This window comes from Myotis nattereri, assembly GCF_964212035.1.
Source record: "Myotis nattereri genome assembly, chromosome: X".
Classification (NCBI taxonomy): domain Eukaryota; kingdom Metazoa; phylum Chordata; class Mammalia; order Chiroptera; family Vespertilionidae; genus Myotis; species Myotis nattereri.
In genome coordinates this window covers 102,092,630-102,110,182 of record NC_138078.1, presented here as the reverse complement: position 1 = coordinate 102,110,182, position 17,553 = coordinate 102,092,630, and the positions used below count along the sequence as shown (strand labels likewise).

Sequence of the window (17,553 nt, the reverse complement as noted above, 5' to 3'; positions counted from 1 at the left end):
TTGCCCCTCTGTGGCTTCTTGAGAATATTATTCTAATAAGGTGGTCAGAAAAAGCCAAGAATCATATGATTTCATTCATATGTAGGATATAAAAATGAAACTCATGGACACAAACAACAATATGGTGATTACCAAAGGGAAGAGGGTAGAGGTGAGTGAAGGGTAAAGGAGGAAAACTATATGATGACTGAAGATGATTTGACTTTGGGAAGTGGGCACACAATGCAATATACAGATCATGTAATCATAGAAATGTACACTTGAAACTTATATGACCTTATTAACCAAGATCGCCTCAATAAATTTAATTTAAAAAATGAAAAAAAGGTTCATTAGATATTTATTGAGCATCTACTCTGTGCCAGGCATTATTCCAGTAACTGGGATGCAACATTAAACAAAATAGGGAAAACCCTTTGCTCTCTTGGCACGTACATTATTTTGGGAATCAAATATCCTCAATAGATCTTTGTACTTGTTATTCTGGTGACCATGTTAGGTGTATCTCATAGAGGATGATGATTGAAGTGCCTCCTTTATTCACCAGAAAGCCTAGTACCCTGACTAAGCTTAGCACCCCCAGTCTCCGTGCTGTTTGGCATGGGTCATGTTCTTCTTTGGGTGGCTTATATTGTATGTGAACATAATATTGTAAGCTTGCCTGGCCTATCTGTCTCTATCTTCCACCATGTCCTTTCTCTACCTCACTGGTGCTTTAATTTAAGCCATCACTGATTCTCACTTGGACTACTGCATTGTCTTCTAACCCATCTCTGCTTCTACCCTTTCCTTACCCTACCCCACCCCATCCAAGTCTTACCACAGCAACTGGAGTAATAGTTTTAAAATGCAAATGTGATGGTATCACTCCCAGATTTAGTTTACAAATCAAACTAAAAATGTAGCATCACAAAGAGCCCCCAGGCTTTGGCCTTTATCCTCCTCCCAGTCTTATTTCTTAGAACTCACTGCTGGCACCCTATGACTCAGTCATTTTGAGCTACTTGCTCTTCTGTAAACATTCTGTATTCTTTCACACCTGCATGTCTTTGGCCCTATTGGTGCAATTCTAAAGTCTAGAATACCATTTTTAGCCTCTCTGTCTAACTAGCTCCAATTCATCATTTTTATGACTTTATTGAGATACAATCACAGAGCAAACAATTCACTCATTTAAAATGTACAATTCAATGGTATTCGTTCAGCCACAGTGTTGTGCAACAATAATCACTATTTAATGTCAGAACATCTTTATCCCCCTAAAAGAAACTGCAACTATTAGCAGACACTCTCTATTTCCCCCCAGCTCCTCCTTCCCCCACCCATCCTAGCCAGCCCCTGGCAACCATTAATCTACTTTCTGTCTCTATAAATTTGTGTATTCCAGAGTAATTTTCAAGACTTTTTCTGGTGTTGCCTCCTCTTGCTTGCCTCCCAGTCCCCTGATTTCAAAGTCTCTCCTCTGGGCTCCAATAATACCTCTTACATGGCTTTGTCATAGCACTTAGCCTGCTGTATTCTTTCCTTTGTCCACACAGGAAATGACTTACTCATCTCTGAAACCCCAATGTATAGTGCTTGGTCTGGCTTAGAGAAAGTACCCTGTAACCACTGGCTAAATGAATGAATTATTTCCAGGAAGCTCAGACAGGGATAAAGGTCTCTCAGTGAGTGGGTGAGAGATGAGTGAATACACAGGCAAAGCCAGATAGTGGATATCTAAGTCCCTACTTTTCAGCCCACTTGCACTTGGACAAATGCAGCAACCACCACACTGATGCCTATTTCCTTTCTATAGTTGGTATTCAGGTTGCAGAATCTAGGGAAGCATTACCATAAATGGTGCAGAGGAAGTATATCCTTAGGAACTGTTTATGATACAACAGTTTATGCTTTACCTGTGTGACTAATAGCAACACTCTCAGGCCATTATCCTGCTTAACTTGTTGGATTTTTTTATTTTCCCTCTTCTCTCTCTCTCTCTCTCTCTCTCTCTCTCTCTCTATCTATCTATCTCTCTCTCTCTCTTCCCCCCCTCTCTTTCTCTCCCTCTCTCCCTTTCTCTCCCTCCCTCCCTTCCCCCATTCCTGCCTTCCCTTCTTCTTTCTTTCTCTCCTCCTCCATCCCTCTTATTCCACCCTCACACTATTGGAATATTTGCCTTTATATTTGTAAAGCACATTTCAGAATATCTCTGATTAATAACATAGTACTTAATTTAAAAAAAAAAAAAACAACAACATACCATAGCATGAGCTATCTGAATAGGAATCCACTTTGAAAGCTGTTTAATTGTTCTACTCAATGCACTACATTTCTTTTTACTTGATTGGATATTTGAAAAGCTTATTAGCAAAGGAATATAAAATAATTGCAAACACAATGGAATATGAAGATTTTAAATACTAAATAATCTCAATGTTAGCATTTTATTGACTAGAGACAGGTTGGGGTGCACTCTGACTTTGGCCACCATTGTCTGCCTTTCTCTATTTCTGTCTCTATTTCAAATTCCCCATTCTTCTCTTCTCCAAATATCTACCCTATTTCCCTTCTCCATTCCTTATCTCTTTCTACCACTCTTTTTTATTCTTTCCTCCACCCATCTTGCTGTATGAGCCCTTTGTATGCTTCATTCTGTGTTTTTCCTCCACTTTTTAATTCTCCTTCCTGACTAGTCCCTTTTTCTCTTTCTTTCCTTTTGTTCTTTTTGCTCAGGATGAGGTAGGGAAGAGACAGTGTGTGGGGAGGGTAGAGGGTAGGTTGAGCAGGAAAAGAGAGAGTGGAGAGAGATTGACAGTGGGGCTGTCCTGAACCCACCACATCATCTGCTACCAAAAGGGATGTGCCCTGGTTCGAACCACCCATATTTCCTCCCTTTAAGCTAAGGCACAAAATTCCTTTGTGACTCATTTTTTTATCACTTACAAAATTGAAGCAAAATAATATGTTTCCAGACTACCTCACAGAAATGTTGTTAGGGTCAAACTTGGTAATGAATATGAAAAAGGTTTGAAAAGAACCAGACCCTGTAATTGGAAGCACTCAAGGGAAAGGGTGGGAGGATTGCTGCCTTGCACTGCTCAGGGATCTGATTAACGTGAGGACTGCACTTCTTGTCTTTCTGAGGAATGTGTTTCTTTTCACCTTTGTCCTACTCATCAAATAACTTGTTTGTATGTGTGCCTTGTTTGAATGTCCTTAGTGTCTGCAGAGGGGAAGGATAACGTGTTCCTTTGTATGCTGTTGATTTTTATCCATTCCTTTTCTCTTGCCTTGGGCTAGCAAATGGAACCTCCAGCAGCCAGCTCTCTACCCCCAAGTCTAAGCAGTCTCCCATCTCTACACCTACCAGTCCTGGCAGCCTCCGGAAGCACAAGGTATTATGTCTCTTATACCTTACTAAACCCCTTTACACTTGGACTTTTTTTGTTAGCTTGGTTACAGTTTTCTCTTCCATCAGCTTCAATAGCACATCAAGGCTAGAATTTCTTTTCATCTGGTCTATTAGTGTGAAGCTCTGGGAATCCGCAGGGGCTGAGCTTCCATTCACTTTTATATATTCCTCTGACCCCTGGTTTATTTACTCCTAATTACATTTACCCAAAAGGTAGGGTCCCAAATATGCATTCTGAGCTAGTGGTGTCACCAAATACTTGACTCAGGGGGTGGGATGAGCACTTGTCTGTCCAATTCAGAGGCATGGTGAAGAGGGCCTTAAAGGCAACTTATGTCTCATAGGCACCAGTCAATAGAAGTGACATAAATGTAGCACTCAAAGAAAGTTAGCCCTGAGTTAGTTCCTTTAGATTTTCCAGACATCAAAATATGAACAGATCCTAGTTTCACTATGTATTTGCAGACAGATTCTGATGCAGCATAGGAAGAGAGGGCACATGTGTACTGCATTGGTCCTAGGCATCATGTGCACTTCTAAGTCATCTCAAATAAATATACCATTAAAATAATAGAAGTGTATAGATTCTTTAGCTCCACTTTTAAAATAGATTCATATCCAGGAATCTCTTCTGTATAGAAAATCTGGAGTGGTTACTGCCTTGTACCTCATCTCTGAGATGTTATAAATGTGGTTTCTGCTCTGATTACCACATTCTAGAGCAGTGTCCTCGAGGATTCTCTTGTATTTTGCCTGTTCATAAGACTCAGTGTGAGATGGGAAAGGCAAAATTCACCAATGTGGCCAACTGCATCACAGAACTATAGATGGCCAAAGCTGGAGATCTTAGATGGAAATAAACTAGTTTCATTTTATTCTTTCTGTGATCTTCTGAGGTTAATATTTTACTACTACAGAGGAGGAAATTGCAACTTAACAAGGTTAAGTTATTTAGTACAGTAACATAACTAGGTAGTAGCAGACAGAGGACTGGTACCCAGATTATTGCTAGTAATATGGCTGAAGTCAGTTTGTACAAGGTTATTCGACCTGACTGTACATTGCTTCCCAACTCTGTGCTCAGTGACATTGTGTTGGTAACTAGGACACAGCTGTTGTAGGAAGATTTACACCATGGAAATCAGCAAAGACTACAAATCAAAGTTGTTTTGTTCCTACATAAAGTCAGTGGTTAAAGATTTAACCGCACACCACTACCTGACATCCATTTTCATTTCCTTTTCTCTGCATTGGGGTTTTAATTTCCTGGTTAATCTGACCATTACCTGCTCCATCATTCCTAATGTCTGTTGTATTCCTTGAGTGACCCTTTTAACCTATGGTATTGACTCTGACCAGAACCTTCTAATTGTCTTGCTGAACTATTTGGTTTCTCCAAAGGAGGAGATGCTGAACTGTCTATGTAGCCAACATTACCCAGAGATTGTGAGGAGAATGAAAATTAATTTTGCAGTGAGCTTTCAGTTATTCTTTTTAGCAGCAAAGCTTATTTAATGTGGACATTCCAAGATGGGGAGTAGCCTAATTCTGCTTTTCCACTCTCCACACAGACCCTCCTATATGCTACATTACTTATTACTATATATTTGCCCTATGCATTTCTGCCCTTACATTTTCTCTGAGAAGTGTGACCTATCCCAGCACCTTCTATTAGTACCTACCCCAAATAGCTGGGAGAAGCATGGGAATATATTTGGTCTGCACTCGTGAGTCATTCAGCTTTTCATTTGACATGTTCAGTTCATTTAGGCTGAAGATCTATTATTCATAAGCCCATTGATGTGAGTGACGGGCTTGTTAAACCATTTCTCCTGGTTGGGTTTGCAGGCTTACTTATTTATTTATTTAGCAGTCAATTCTAAATCTAATTTAACTACTGAAAGACTAGAACAAGATATAGGTGGCAATATTGTCAGACCTTCACTGTTTTCTTAACTGTGGAATATTCAGTGTATCATTTTATTTTTTAAAATAACTCTTTTAATGACAGTTGAGCAAACAAACATTAAGTACTGAATTATATAATTTTTAGAGAAAACTTTTAAAAAATTATATTTTGGTTTAATTTTAAGTCATTTTTAAGCTTTTTATTTTGATATCCTTTCATATTTACAGAAGTTGCAAAATAATAAAGAACTTCTGTATAGTCTTTACATAGATTAACCAGTTGTTTACATTTTGCCCCATTGACTTTATTTTTTGTGTTCTCTCACTCTCTCCCTCTGTCTCTCTCTCTCTGTCTGTATCTCTTCTCTCTCTCTCTCTCTCCACACACACACACACACACACACACACACACACACACACACACACACACTTTACTATTTTTTAGCCATCAAAATTAGGAAATTTGCTCTGCTGTGATACTATCATCTACAGTCCATATTCAAATTTTATCAGTTGCCCTAGTAACATTCTTTTACTGGCCAGGATCCAATTCAGGATGACACAGTGCCTTCAGTTTTCATGTATCTTTAGTATTCTTTAATCTAGTGCTGTTCTTGAGTCTTTTTAAAATCTTTTAGGACACTGTATTGTACAAATGAAGAGTACAGGCCCATTATGTAGAAGAATGTTTTTAAATTTAGGTTTGTCTATTGTTTTCTTGTTATTAAATTCAGATTATGCATTGGGGGCAGAAGCATCATAGAAGTGATTCTATGCCTCTCTTGGTGCATCCTATCAGGAATCAACGATGGATAGTGAACTGGTTTTCCTAAATTAGATAAAGTGTCTTGTGACCTTGGCTTAGCCCCCCTGGGGCTCTAGTCTCAACTTATTGCTCCTCCTTTCACACAGCTACCTGAACCTTAGCACCATTAAGGTCCTTCGGCAGTGGACCTAAACAGATCTCATCTGAATGTCCATCCAAGTGGACCTGAAAGGTGTGAGTCATGGTGGAGACAGGAAGCAGGTGGCTAAGGCCATGACTTTCCTCCTGCGCAATTGGAAAGAAACTTGAAGTCCCAGCATCCCTTTGGTAATTTTTGATGGCTGTGGCAGGGCCCAAAGCTGTAATCAGCCTCTTGGCTTCCCCTCTTAAGCAGCTCATGGAGAATCCTCTTTTTAATGCAGCTGTGATGGGGTTAGCCAAAGTCCGCATACTCAAGTGCTACAATATGGACACAAAGTAAATCCTTGTATAGTTAATGAGAACAACATTTTGCATTTCTATACTGCTTAATCTTTTTGCATAGCCATTTTCTCATTTACCTTTGTGATAACCCTGTGAAAAAGATAGGGCAGGTAGCATTTCCATTTTATAGGTGATAAAAAGGAAGGGCTGAGGTTAAAGACAGCCCTAATATGATTCAACAATTGGGAGAAGGTGACATATTAAAGATGTACAAAAAGCTTAGAAACATAGGGAACATTTTTCATTTATTTTTATATTTTTCCAGATTAGTGACTGTACTCATGGCTTTACATTTGGAGGCATTTTGCTTGCAAAGTTGTCTCAAGAGTGGAGGAAAATATATTTGACATATTATCTGAAAATGTAACTAATATTACCTAAATATACATTTTTTTCTCTGCGTTTCCAGACTTTTTTGTTATCCTGTAAGTGCTTGGATAGATAGTTGGATGAATAAAGCAGGATCCTGACCCTTAAATCACAGATACTGCTCTAAGTGGATTTTGGTAGTATAATCAAGAGCAAACAAAAGGACTACAGGAGCACAAAAGAGGATGGGAGACAAGGAAGGCTTTACAGACTAGGTGACATTTAAGTGGGCCCTCGAAACCTGGGTAGGCTTTTGATCACTGATGAAGAGAACAGGGAGTTTCAGCTTTAAAAAGTTTACTCACATGTGGAATTTAATGAACAAACTGAACTACCAAGAAAATAGAGACAGACTCATAGATGGAGAGCAGGCAGACAGCATTGGTGGGGCAGCTAGGGGGGAGAAGGGGGAGGGTAGATTGAGCAAAAAAGAAAAAAAAAAGAGAGAACTCATGGACAACAGTGTGGTGATTGAAGGGGCAGTGATGGGGGAGGTGGAAGAGGGCAGAGAGGGGATAAATAGTGATGGAAAAAAAATAAAATAAAATTTTAAAAATCAGCAAAAACAAAGCCAAACCATAAGAAAAATGCAGAGCACATTTGGGGAAAAGCAAACTAGAAGCCAGTTTTCTCAAAACTCCTCTTTGACTTTCCTTGGACTATAAGCTTCTTGGATCAGAGACCAAGATTTTGTTTCCTCTAATGCAAAAATATCGCCAGCACAGCTGTATTTGTTACAAACATTTTGTTCTGTAGGGCTCCCAGGGACTAAGCAAATGAATTTCAGGTGCAAATTATTTGTATTGTTAAGCAATATGTGTATTTCTGTATTTTTACATATCAATCAACAAAAACAGAATATTGAGATAATTCTTTTTCCTGAACATTGTTTTACCCATACAAGGTAATATATTTTGAATATTAAATAAATTGATGGAGGACAGAAGTTCATACTTAGGCCTAGTCATATGGATTATTTCCATAGCCTGTATCTAACTGTACCCATTCCAAGACAGAGCAGCTGCTAGTGGAGTCTCCTCAGGTTTCTACCCTGAGGCCTGTTCCCCTGTCCTCTGAGATAAGAGTCTGGAACAATCTTCTCATAATTATTTCCACTAACCAACTAGCTACATTGAAGGATCTGTTACATGAACAATTAAGAGCAGGGGTGAATGCTGAAGCCCAGTGGTTCAGAGTGGTGGGACTCAATGATGGTGGTCTCCATAATGAAAAGGCCCTTTTATACTGCTTAAAAAATGTCCAGGGAGTTCACTAACTTGGCAGTGTCTAATTTTCTATGCTTTGGTATAAAGAAAAAATGCAATGATCTGAATTACATGTTATAGATTTTTATAACTAGAAGGAACTCTAAAGATTTTATAGCTCACATATTCCATGATTTTCAGATATAAGAACAAAGGCTCTGAAAGGGGGGAAGTTAAAAGGCAAAGCTAAGCCTAGAATTTAGAGCTCCTGATTCTTAATCCTGAGCTCCTTCTACTACAGTGGACTTGCATTCTGTGTAAATTTAACTTGTAGAATTCATCAATAGTCACAATTTAGTCAATAAAAAAACTACTACAAAACTGTTTCATATTTGTACACATGCTGAGTATTACTATCTGCATTATACATTGCATATTGCTGTATAGGGTTTCATACTTAAGAATCACATAAATAGTATTTAATTGTCAATGTGAGATTTTCAAAGGTACTATTTTTTTAAATAAGAGCTTATTGAGTTACTAGTGGCCCGGTGCACGAAATTCATGCAAGGGGCGGGGATTCTTGCATGGGGGGGGGGGCAGGTTCCCTCAGCCCAGCCTGCACCTTCTCCAATCGGGGACCCCTTGGAGGATGTCTGACTGCCAGTTTAGGCCCAATCTCTGTGGGATCGGGCCTAAACCAGCAGTTGGACATCCCTCTCGCAATCTGGGACTGCTGGCTCCTAACCACTCGCCTGCTTGCCTGCCTGATCACACCTAACTGCCTCTTCCTGCCTGCCTGATTGCTGCTAGACCAGGGGTGGACAAACTTTTTGACTCGAGGGCCACAATGGGTTCTTAAACTGGACCAGAGGGCCGGAACAAAAGCATGGATGGAGTGTTTGTGTGAACTAATATAAATTCAAAGTAAACATCATTACATAAAAGGGTACGGTCTTTTTTTTTTTTTTTTTTTTTTTTTTTTAGTTTTATTCATTTCAAACGGGCCCGGATCCCGCCCGAGGGCTGTAGTTTGCCCAGGGCTGCTAGACCCTCTGCCTGCTTGCCTGATCACCCCTAACTGCTCTCCCCTGCCAGCCTAATCTCGCCCCCAAATGCCTCTGCCTGTTTGATCATCCCTAACTGCCCTCCCCTGCCAGCTTGATCTTGCCCCCAACTGCCCTCCTCTGCCAGCTTGAGCTCGCCCAGTCTCTGTTTCTCTTTATTTTTCTCAGCAGTCCTCCAGACCTCCCTGCCTCCCTGTGTCCATCTTCCTCTTCACTGGCTGGGAAGGGGCGGGGCTAGGAGGGGGCCTCTCCACCCTCTGCCGGCCCTCCCTTCTATCCAGGCCTCTTCAGGCCCAGTCTGTTTTGTTTCCTCATTCTGAGAGAGGCTCTGAGAGCGAGCTGGGAGGGAGGAAAAGAAAGGGAGAAAAGCCTGTGAGCTGGTGGGCACTGTGTGTGTCTGTGCATGTGTGCAGTTGTGAGTGAGTGTGAGTGCCAGCCCTGCCTCCCCCATCCCTGACTCCACTGCCACAAGTCTCCACTCACCAGAGCCTGCAGCACATGCAGCCTGTGCATTAGGTTGAGTCTCCAGTCGTTGTGGATGTGATGGACTCAGGGTTTTTATTTATTAAGATAATTCACATAGTATAAGTTACACCTTTTAAAATTGTACAGTTTAATGTTTTTTTAGTAAATCCCACCATTGTGCAGGAATATGTTCATCACCCCCAAAAGAATCACTATGCCCATAAGTAGTTACAGGTCTTTTCTCCTCTACCCATGCCTTGGATGCCACTAATTTACTGCTCTCTGTTTTCTATGAGCTAGCATATACTGAACATCTCATATAAATTTTTCTCTGGGTACTGCTTTAGCTGGATCCCATAATTTTTGCTATATTATTTATTTCATTTTTATTAAGTATTTTGTAGTTTCCCTTATAATTTCTCCTTTGACTCATTAGCTATTTAGCAATGTGTTGTCTTCACATATTTGTGAATTTCCCAAATATCTTTATTTTCCTTTTTAATTTAGTTCTACTGTAGTCAAAGAACACATTTTACATGATTTTAGTACTTTTATATTTATTTAGACTTGTTTTATGACCTAACATATAATCTATACTGCAGAATGTTCCATGAGCACTTGAGGAGAATGTGTATTCTACGGTTGTTCGATGGAATATTCTAGAGATGTGTAATTGTTTGTAGTGTTGTTCAAGTCTTCTCTTTTCTTGTTGGTCTTTTGCCTAGTTATTCTGTCCATTATTGAAGGTCTGGGGTATTGAAGTCTTCAATTGAATTGTTTAGTTCTCCTTTCAATTCAGTCATTTTTTGCTTCATGTATTTGGGTGTTCTGCTGTTAAAGTGTATATATACAAGGGTATCTCAAAAATGTATACATATTTTAATAGCGGAGAACTTGATTGATGTTTCTTTCTTTTCAGATTTAATTCATTACCATTAGAATTAATAATGTCATTCAAGGTGTGTATACATTTTTTGGACACCCTGTATTTATAATTATGTTTTGGGATTTAGTGACCCTTTTACCATTATAAAATGTCCTTATTTGCCTCTAGTAACAATTTTTGTCTTAAAGTCTATTTTTTTCTGATATTAGCATAGCCACTCCAGCTCCCTTTTGTTTCCTAACTGCATGGTAAGTCCTTTTCCATCTTTGAACTTTCAACCTATTTGTGTCTCTGAATCTAAGTTGTGTCTCTTTCAAACAGCATAGATCTGGATCATGTGGGGTTTTTTCTGTTTTGTTTTTTTTAAAATATATTTTTATTTATTTCATAGAGGAGGAGAGAGAATCATTGATCGGTTGCCTCCTGCACGCCCCACACTAGGGATCAAGCCTGCAACCTGGGCATGTGCCCTGACCTGGAATTGAACCCAGGACCCTTCAGTCCACAGGCCGATGCTCTATCCACTAAGCCAAACTGGCTAGGGTGGATCATGTCTTTGTTTTTTTTCTCCTTCAATCCATTCTGCCAATCTCTGCCTTTTCATTTGAGTATTTAATCTATATTTAGTGCAGTTACTAAAAAGGTGAGAATTACGTATTCCTTTTTGCTATTTTGTATTTGTCTTATATATTTTTTGTTCCTTTATCCCTTTATTTCTGCCCTTTTGTATTAGATAAACATATTTACAGTGTACCATTTTAATTCCCCTTTTGTGTTTTTACTAATTTTATTTTGTATTATTTTCTTAGTGTTTGCCCTGGGGATTACAATCAACATCTTAATACAATCTACTTTGAATTAATATCAACTTAATTTCAATTGTATGTAAAAATTTTGCTCTAGTATAGCATTGTTCCTTTTGCCTTCTCTTTGTGCTCTTATTGACATACAGATTACATAATTATATATAGCTAGAGGCCTGATGCATGAAATTTTTCTCAGCCCCGTCTGCCTCGGCCCTCACAACCTTGGTTGCCTAGGCCCTTGTGGCCCCGTGGCCCCACAACACGCCCACTGGTCCTTCAGGAAGGTCCTATTGCCTTCTGGTATAATTGACATATTAGCTCTTGATTATATAGGATAAGTTCGCCAACGCATTATTATAATTGCTATTTTATGCAGTTGTCTTTTGAATTGAATAACAGAAGAAAAGAGTACAAAAATAAATTTTTAACATCTACTGTATTTATCTTTACCAGTATTCTTTATTTCTTATGTGGATTTAGATTACTGTCTTGTTATCCTTTCATTTCTCCCTGAAGGATTCTCTTTAGTATTTCTTGTAGGACATGTTTGCTAGTAACAAATAATCTGTCTTTATTTATCTGGGAACTGTCTTCATTTATCCTTCATTCTTGAAGGATAATTTTGCTAGATTTTCTTGATTACCTTTCTCTGATAAGTCTTTGCTGAAAGCTCTGTGGGTGTGTACTGGGGCATAATTTCAATACTCCGAAAGGCAGTTTAAAACTTTGTCTTAACCTTCAATTGCTGCTTGCACAGGGCCTCAAGGGCAAATAGAAGTGAGAGATTAGAGGCTTTTCAGGTCCTTTCTGAGAATACACACAGTCCTGAAGAGATTACTGGAAATATGCTGGTGTTTTTCAAAGTCCCCTATGGACATTAATTCTTCAGCTTTTCCTTTAAGATTTTAAGCAGCTTCATTTCCCCCAAATATTTCCCCCACCCAAGGAGGCTATGATTTAAGCAATTGCAGCTGATTAATACTTTCTGAAAAGGCTGTTCACAGGGAGTGTGCTCTGAGTTAGGTCAAATATAAAAAAAAGAGCCCTACAAATGCAGTTTCCAGACAGGTCAAAGAGTGACAATTCTCAGGGACTAGGGTATTTTGGGGGAGCTCCAAACTCATTCTGCATTGTCCAGAGGCTGTTAGGGTGTAGTTTTTTAAATACTGTAGTGGTGAGGCTATTTGTTTTCAAAGCTACCCTGCATCTGGAGAATGAGAGAATGAAATAAGGTGAGTTAAAGCACCATAAGTCTTGGTATTCTCACTGAGATTTATCCATTTTTCTTGAATGAACACTTATTGGATTTTTGCAAGCCTTTGCTTAATTTCTAGAGTTCTGAAAGAGTTGATTTTGACAATTATCCTAGTGTTACTACATTTATGTAAAAGCAGGTTTTCAGAGTCTTTCTTCACCATTATGGAAGTCTAGAGCTCAAAGATACCTTTGATTATGTTCAATTTTCACTATATTCAAGTACTGAAAAACTAAATATCTTCAGAGATGCAACTCCATTCTATGCCACTTCAATTCTATTTTCTAAGTTGTATTGCACTGTATTGTTTCTTCAGCCTTGTACTCCCTACCTATTTATCACTTTTCTAAGAAATCTCGTTTGGTAGTTTAAAACAAAACAAGGTTTTCAAATCCTACCGATGGCCTGCTTGTTTTTGGATGAATCCCCAATGTAAAGAAAAAAAAATGTTTCTTACATCTTTAAAGGGTTATAAATGAAACAAAACCCAAACAAACAAGACTGTGTGGCAGAGGCCACATACGACCAGCAAAGAGAGCCTAAAATATTTACTATCTAGCTATTTACAGAAAAAGTTTGCAAACCCTTGAGTTACAGAGAAGGGATGGTGGGGGTTGATGAGAGTTGAATCTATTCACAGTAGTTGCCTTTGTTGTGTTTTTTAATTATTTAATATTTCCTTGAGAGTTCCAAATAATAGCCTCCAAACTGGAAGAGACATTACAGATTGTCCATTCCAAAGTCTGCATTTTCTTGATGAAGAAGCCAATGCTAAAAAGACTTGTTCAATGCCATAGTACTAATTAGCCCGAATTAAAACCTAATGTTTCTGAATATAATTTTCTCCTCTTTCCATTCTATGATACCTACAACTTTTCCTGCCCCTCTTTTCCACAAAAAAGCAGTTTAATGTTAGATAAATAAGTCATTCTCCTTCCCATTCTTGTCCCTCTTCCTCATCATCACTTTTTCTTCTGCCTCAAAGAGAAACTGTATTTTCCAATTTTCTTGGACTTTCTCTGCTGAAGTTCTATGTCTCCATTTTAGCAAAATAGGTCTATTAAATATCCACAGAATTGTCCCTAAACTTTTCTAGTTACCATTAGTTTCTTGCTGATAATATGAATAAAAACAGTGGTTTTCAAATTGTGTTTAATTTGGAGGTTGGTGAGATCCTGCCTCCTCAATGTCTAGTTCAACTAGAACAACTACACTTTTATTTTTTTGATGTATTGGGCATCCAAGCAAATTTCAGATGAATAGAGGATTTAAATAGAGGATTTAGAGAGATTTGAAAATCATTGATTTAGACCAATGGGTGAAGTAAATTCAAGAGGAATCACAAGGTTCTCCAAATATAATTCTGGGGACAATGAAAAACAAAAACAAAAAACAAACAAAAAAATGCCATTTCATTCCCCCATCTCCTAAAGACAATAAACAAGGCTTGGAATAGTATTGGAGTCATGAATCCTAATGGTTAGAAATGGAAGTATCAGGAAATAAGCTGGAAATATGTAGACGGGGTACATTTTCTGGGCTAAGCATTTGTTTAGGCAGTTTTCTCAGAGCCTGAAATAAACTTACATGTATATCCGCAACTGATTTTTGACAAAAGTGCAAAAGGCAGTGAATGGAGCAAAGCTAACCTTTTCAAATATTGGTGCTGGAGCAATTATATATCTAGAGGCAAAAAAATACCCCTAAACTAAAATTCACATTTCATGTAAAAACTTAATTAAAACATAGACTTTAGATGTAAATGTAAAACATTTAGAAAAGAACCAGGAGAAAAATCTTCTGATCTTCTGCTAGGCAAATAATTCTAAGCTTGGCAACAAAAAGTACATCCTAAAAGAAAAAAAATGATACATTAGACCTCATAAAAACTAAAAACTTTGCTATGTCAAAAACTGTGCCATCAGTATGAAAACACAAACTACAGACTGGGAGAAAAATATTAGCAAGACACATATTTAGAATATAAAATAACTGTTAAAACTCAATGATAGGAAAAAATACAATTAGAATATGAGCAATAGACATGAAGAAACATTTCACTGAGGAGGAATTACAGATGTCAAATATGCACATGAAAAGATATTTAATAGCATTCGCCATCAGGGAAATTAAAACCACAATGAGATATCAATACAAACCTACAAAAATGGCTAAAATAAAAATTAGTGAAAACACAAAATACTGGTGAGGATGTGGATAAACTGAATCACATACTTTTATGGTAAGAATTTAAATAGTATAGCCATTCTGGAAAACAATATGGCAGTCCTTACAAACTAAACATGCAATTGCCATACTCTTCAGCAATCGTACCCTTGACTTTATCCAGAGAAATGAAAATGTATATTCATATAAAAATATAGTGTGCCGATGTTTATAGCAGTTTTATTTGTAATAGCTTGAAGCTGGAATAATCCCACATGCCCTTCAATGGTTGAATGGTTACATATTGTATGGTCCATTTATATAACATTCATGAAATGTCAAAGTTTTAGATGGGAAACAGATTATTGGTTACTGGAGCTTTGGGTTGCAAGAGGAGCAGATGTTGATATAAAGTTGTAGCACACGAGAGCCTGAAATACAATTCTGTATCTTGATTGTGGTGGAGGTCACACAACTATACACATGTGGTAAAATAGCATGGGAACACACACACACACAGACACAAACACCCAAGTAAATGGAAACCTAGAAGATGTTACCATTGAGGAAACTGAGGGAAGAATACATTGGTACAAAGATACCTCCCTGTACTTCAACTTCCTATGAATCTATAATTATTTCAAAATAATATTAGAGACAATATTAATTAAAAAACAAAGCAGTCATATAATCTTGTCCATTTTGGAGCCCAAGTTGTTAGGAAAAAGAGAATTAACTTTTCCTCTTATTTTCTTATAGGACCTGTACCTGCCTCTGTCTTTGGATGACTCAGACTCACTTGGTGATTCTATGTGAAGGAGGAGAGCGTGTTCAGAGTCCAGAGTACAAATCCAAGATTACTGTTATAATAGGGTACTTCTGCTCAAGTGTCCAACAGGGCTATTGGTGCTTTCAAGTTTTTATTTCTGTTGTTGTTATTTTTAAAAACATACTGTATTATGTTGGGTTTTTTTTCCTGTGATTTCTCCTCTGGGCCACTGATCTATAGTTACCAATTATAAGAGATAGATTGATAACCATCATTTGGGGTAACTTTCCTGGGATTCAAAATGTGCTAGTCCATGACCTTTATATTGAATACTTAGGCACCTGCATTATTTTCTCCTGTCTCACTTTGCTTATACATGACAGTTTTCCTTTCATAGAGGGATGTTTACATGCATAACACTTAAAATGTGTGTGTGTGTGGGAAAAAAATCATTGGCAAATCCAAGAGTGACAAACACAAAATCACTAATACCCCTTGTCTCTTAATCTCAAGAATGCTATAAAATACTGGGAGGATGGCAAGGCAGCTCCCCAGTCTTGTTCTTTACTCCTAATTGAACACCCTGTTCGTTGTCTAACACAAGTTCTGGTTGTCAATGGGGAGAAACACCAGCAACTTATAATTCTGACACCAGACACCTAGGACTATGACACAGGAATGGCTAAACCAGACTAGGCAGAAATGGGGAAACACTATAGACACCTAAGTAGAGTTTATAAAGTGCAGTGAATTTTTTGTCAATTGTTCCACTGGGGCAATTTAGAATCAATAAGCAATTAATTAGAGTTGGGGGATGAGGGATTTCATATACCTGGTTCCTCTAAGAGGCTGTCCAACATAGCAAGTTATTACACAAACTGAATGGTATCCATCTATCTCTGTTCTATTGAATGCCTTGTAAACAGCCAACACTGAAAAAACTGTGAGAATTTGTTTTCAGGTCTGACACATTTTGGTCGCTTTTTATAGCAAGAAACCAATATCCTTTTTATAAAACCTCATATCTATATTTCAGGAGCAAACTCTTCAGGCTCCTTTTTTATAAACTGGTGACTTTTTTTTGTCTAAAAAACACATGCAGAAAACTTACCAAAAAAATGCAGAGCAATGTAGTTTAGGAATTATGCTGTTACTGGCAAACAGAAACCTTCAGGAGAAAACAAAATAAATAGCAGAGGCCAATTCAATAGAATCAGTCTTTTGACAACTTTTAAACAGTTATGCTTACATTAATAATTTCAATGTGGACCAGACATTCTAATTATATTTTAAATGAAATGTTATGGCATATTTTAAGCAACTCTTTTTTATCTATAACCCTAATATTTCATACTGAAGACATAGAAAATTTTCTTTTGCCTTTAACACTAGAAAGGATTTTGCTTTGCTAAGGACTGAATATTTGAAATAATTCTTAGTCTTTGAAGTACAGATTTATAACACTGCTTTTTGTCTGTAATCATAGCCCATAATGGCAAAGACAACTAAATTTAAGTGAAAGCCATGCATGCCAATTCTGTGTTTGCTTTTAGCAGATATGAAGATTTTTAAAAATTTCTTTGTAATTGTGCAGATAGTTGGAAAGGTGCAGTATTCGGAGCCAAGTGGCTGCTTGGCTATGGAATGACTTGCAGTTGTTCCTCCACTTTAACAGGAATGAGCTTGGTGTGTGTGTGTGTGTGTGTGTGTGTGTGTGTGTGTGTGTGTGTGTACGTGCACACATGCGCGCAACCACTTCATAATTAGGAGATACAACCGGATACCCCAACATAGATCAGGGGCAAATTGGTGGCATTGCTGATGAGAACTGTGTAGAAGAGAATTCAGTGGTGCAAGGAATAGTTCAGATGCCCCTAGACAAGTTTCAGATGGTGTTAACCAGGTGAAATATTTTTGGTTCGAGAAGAGTCCAGATGATGATAGTATGATTCCTGATTAAATTGGTCATTGAAGAACCCCAAATTATGAAAATCTATTTTTTCACCTGTCC

The 17,553-nt window shown here is 37.9% G+C and overlaps 1 protein-coding gene across 1 annotated transcript in view; it reads left to right on the top strand.

Moving 5' to 3' along the window:
- The window catches only part of DCX (doublecortin), a 154,761-nt gene extending 137,695 nt beyond the window's left edge, over positions 1 to 17,066 (top strand). The window contains exons 6-7 of the mRNA XM_081115371.1: positions 3,286 to 3,380; positions 15,533 to 17,066. Of these exons, the coding sequence (XP_080971497.1) occupies positions 3,286 to 3,380; positions 15,533 to 15,589 (152 nt within the window). The 3' untranslated portion in view covers positions 15,590 to 17,066. The remainder of the gene's footprint in view (positions 1 to 3,285; positions 3,381 to 15,532) is intronic.
- Positions 17,067 to 17,553: the final 487 nt, after the last annotated feature.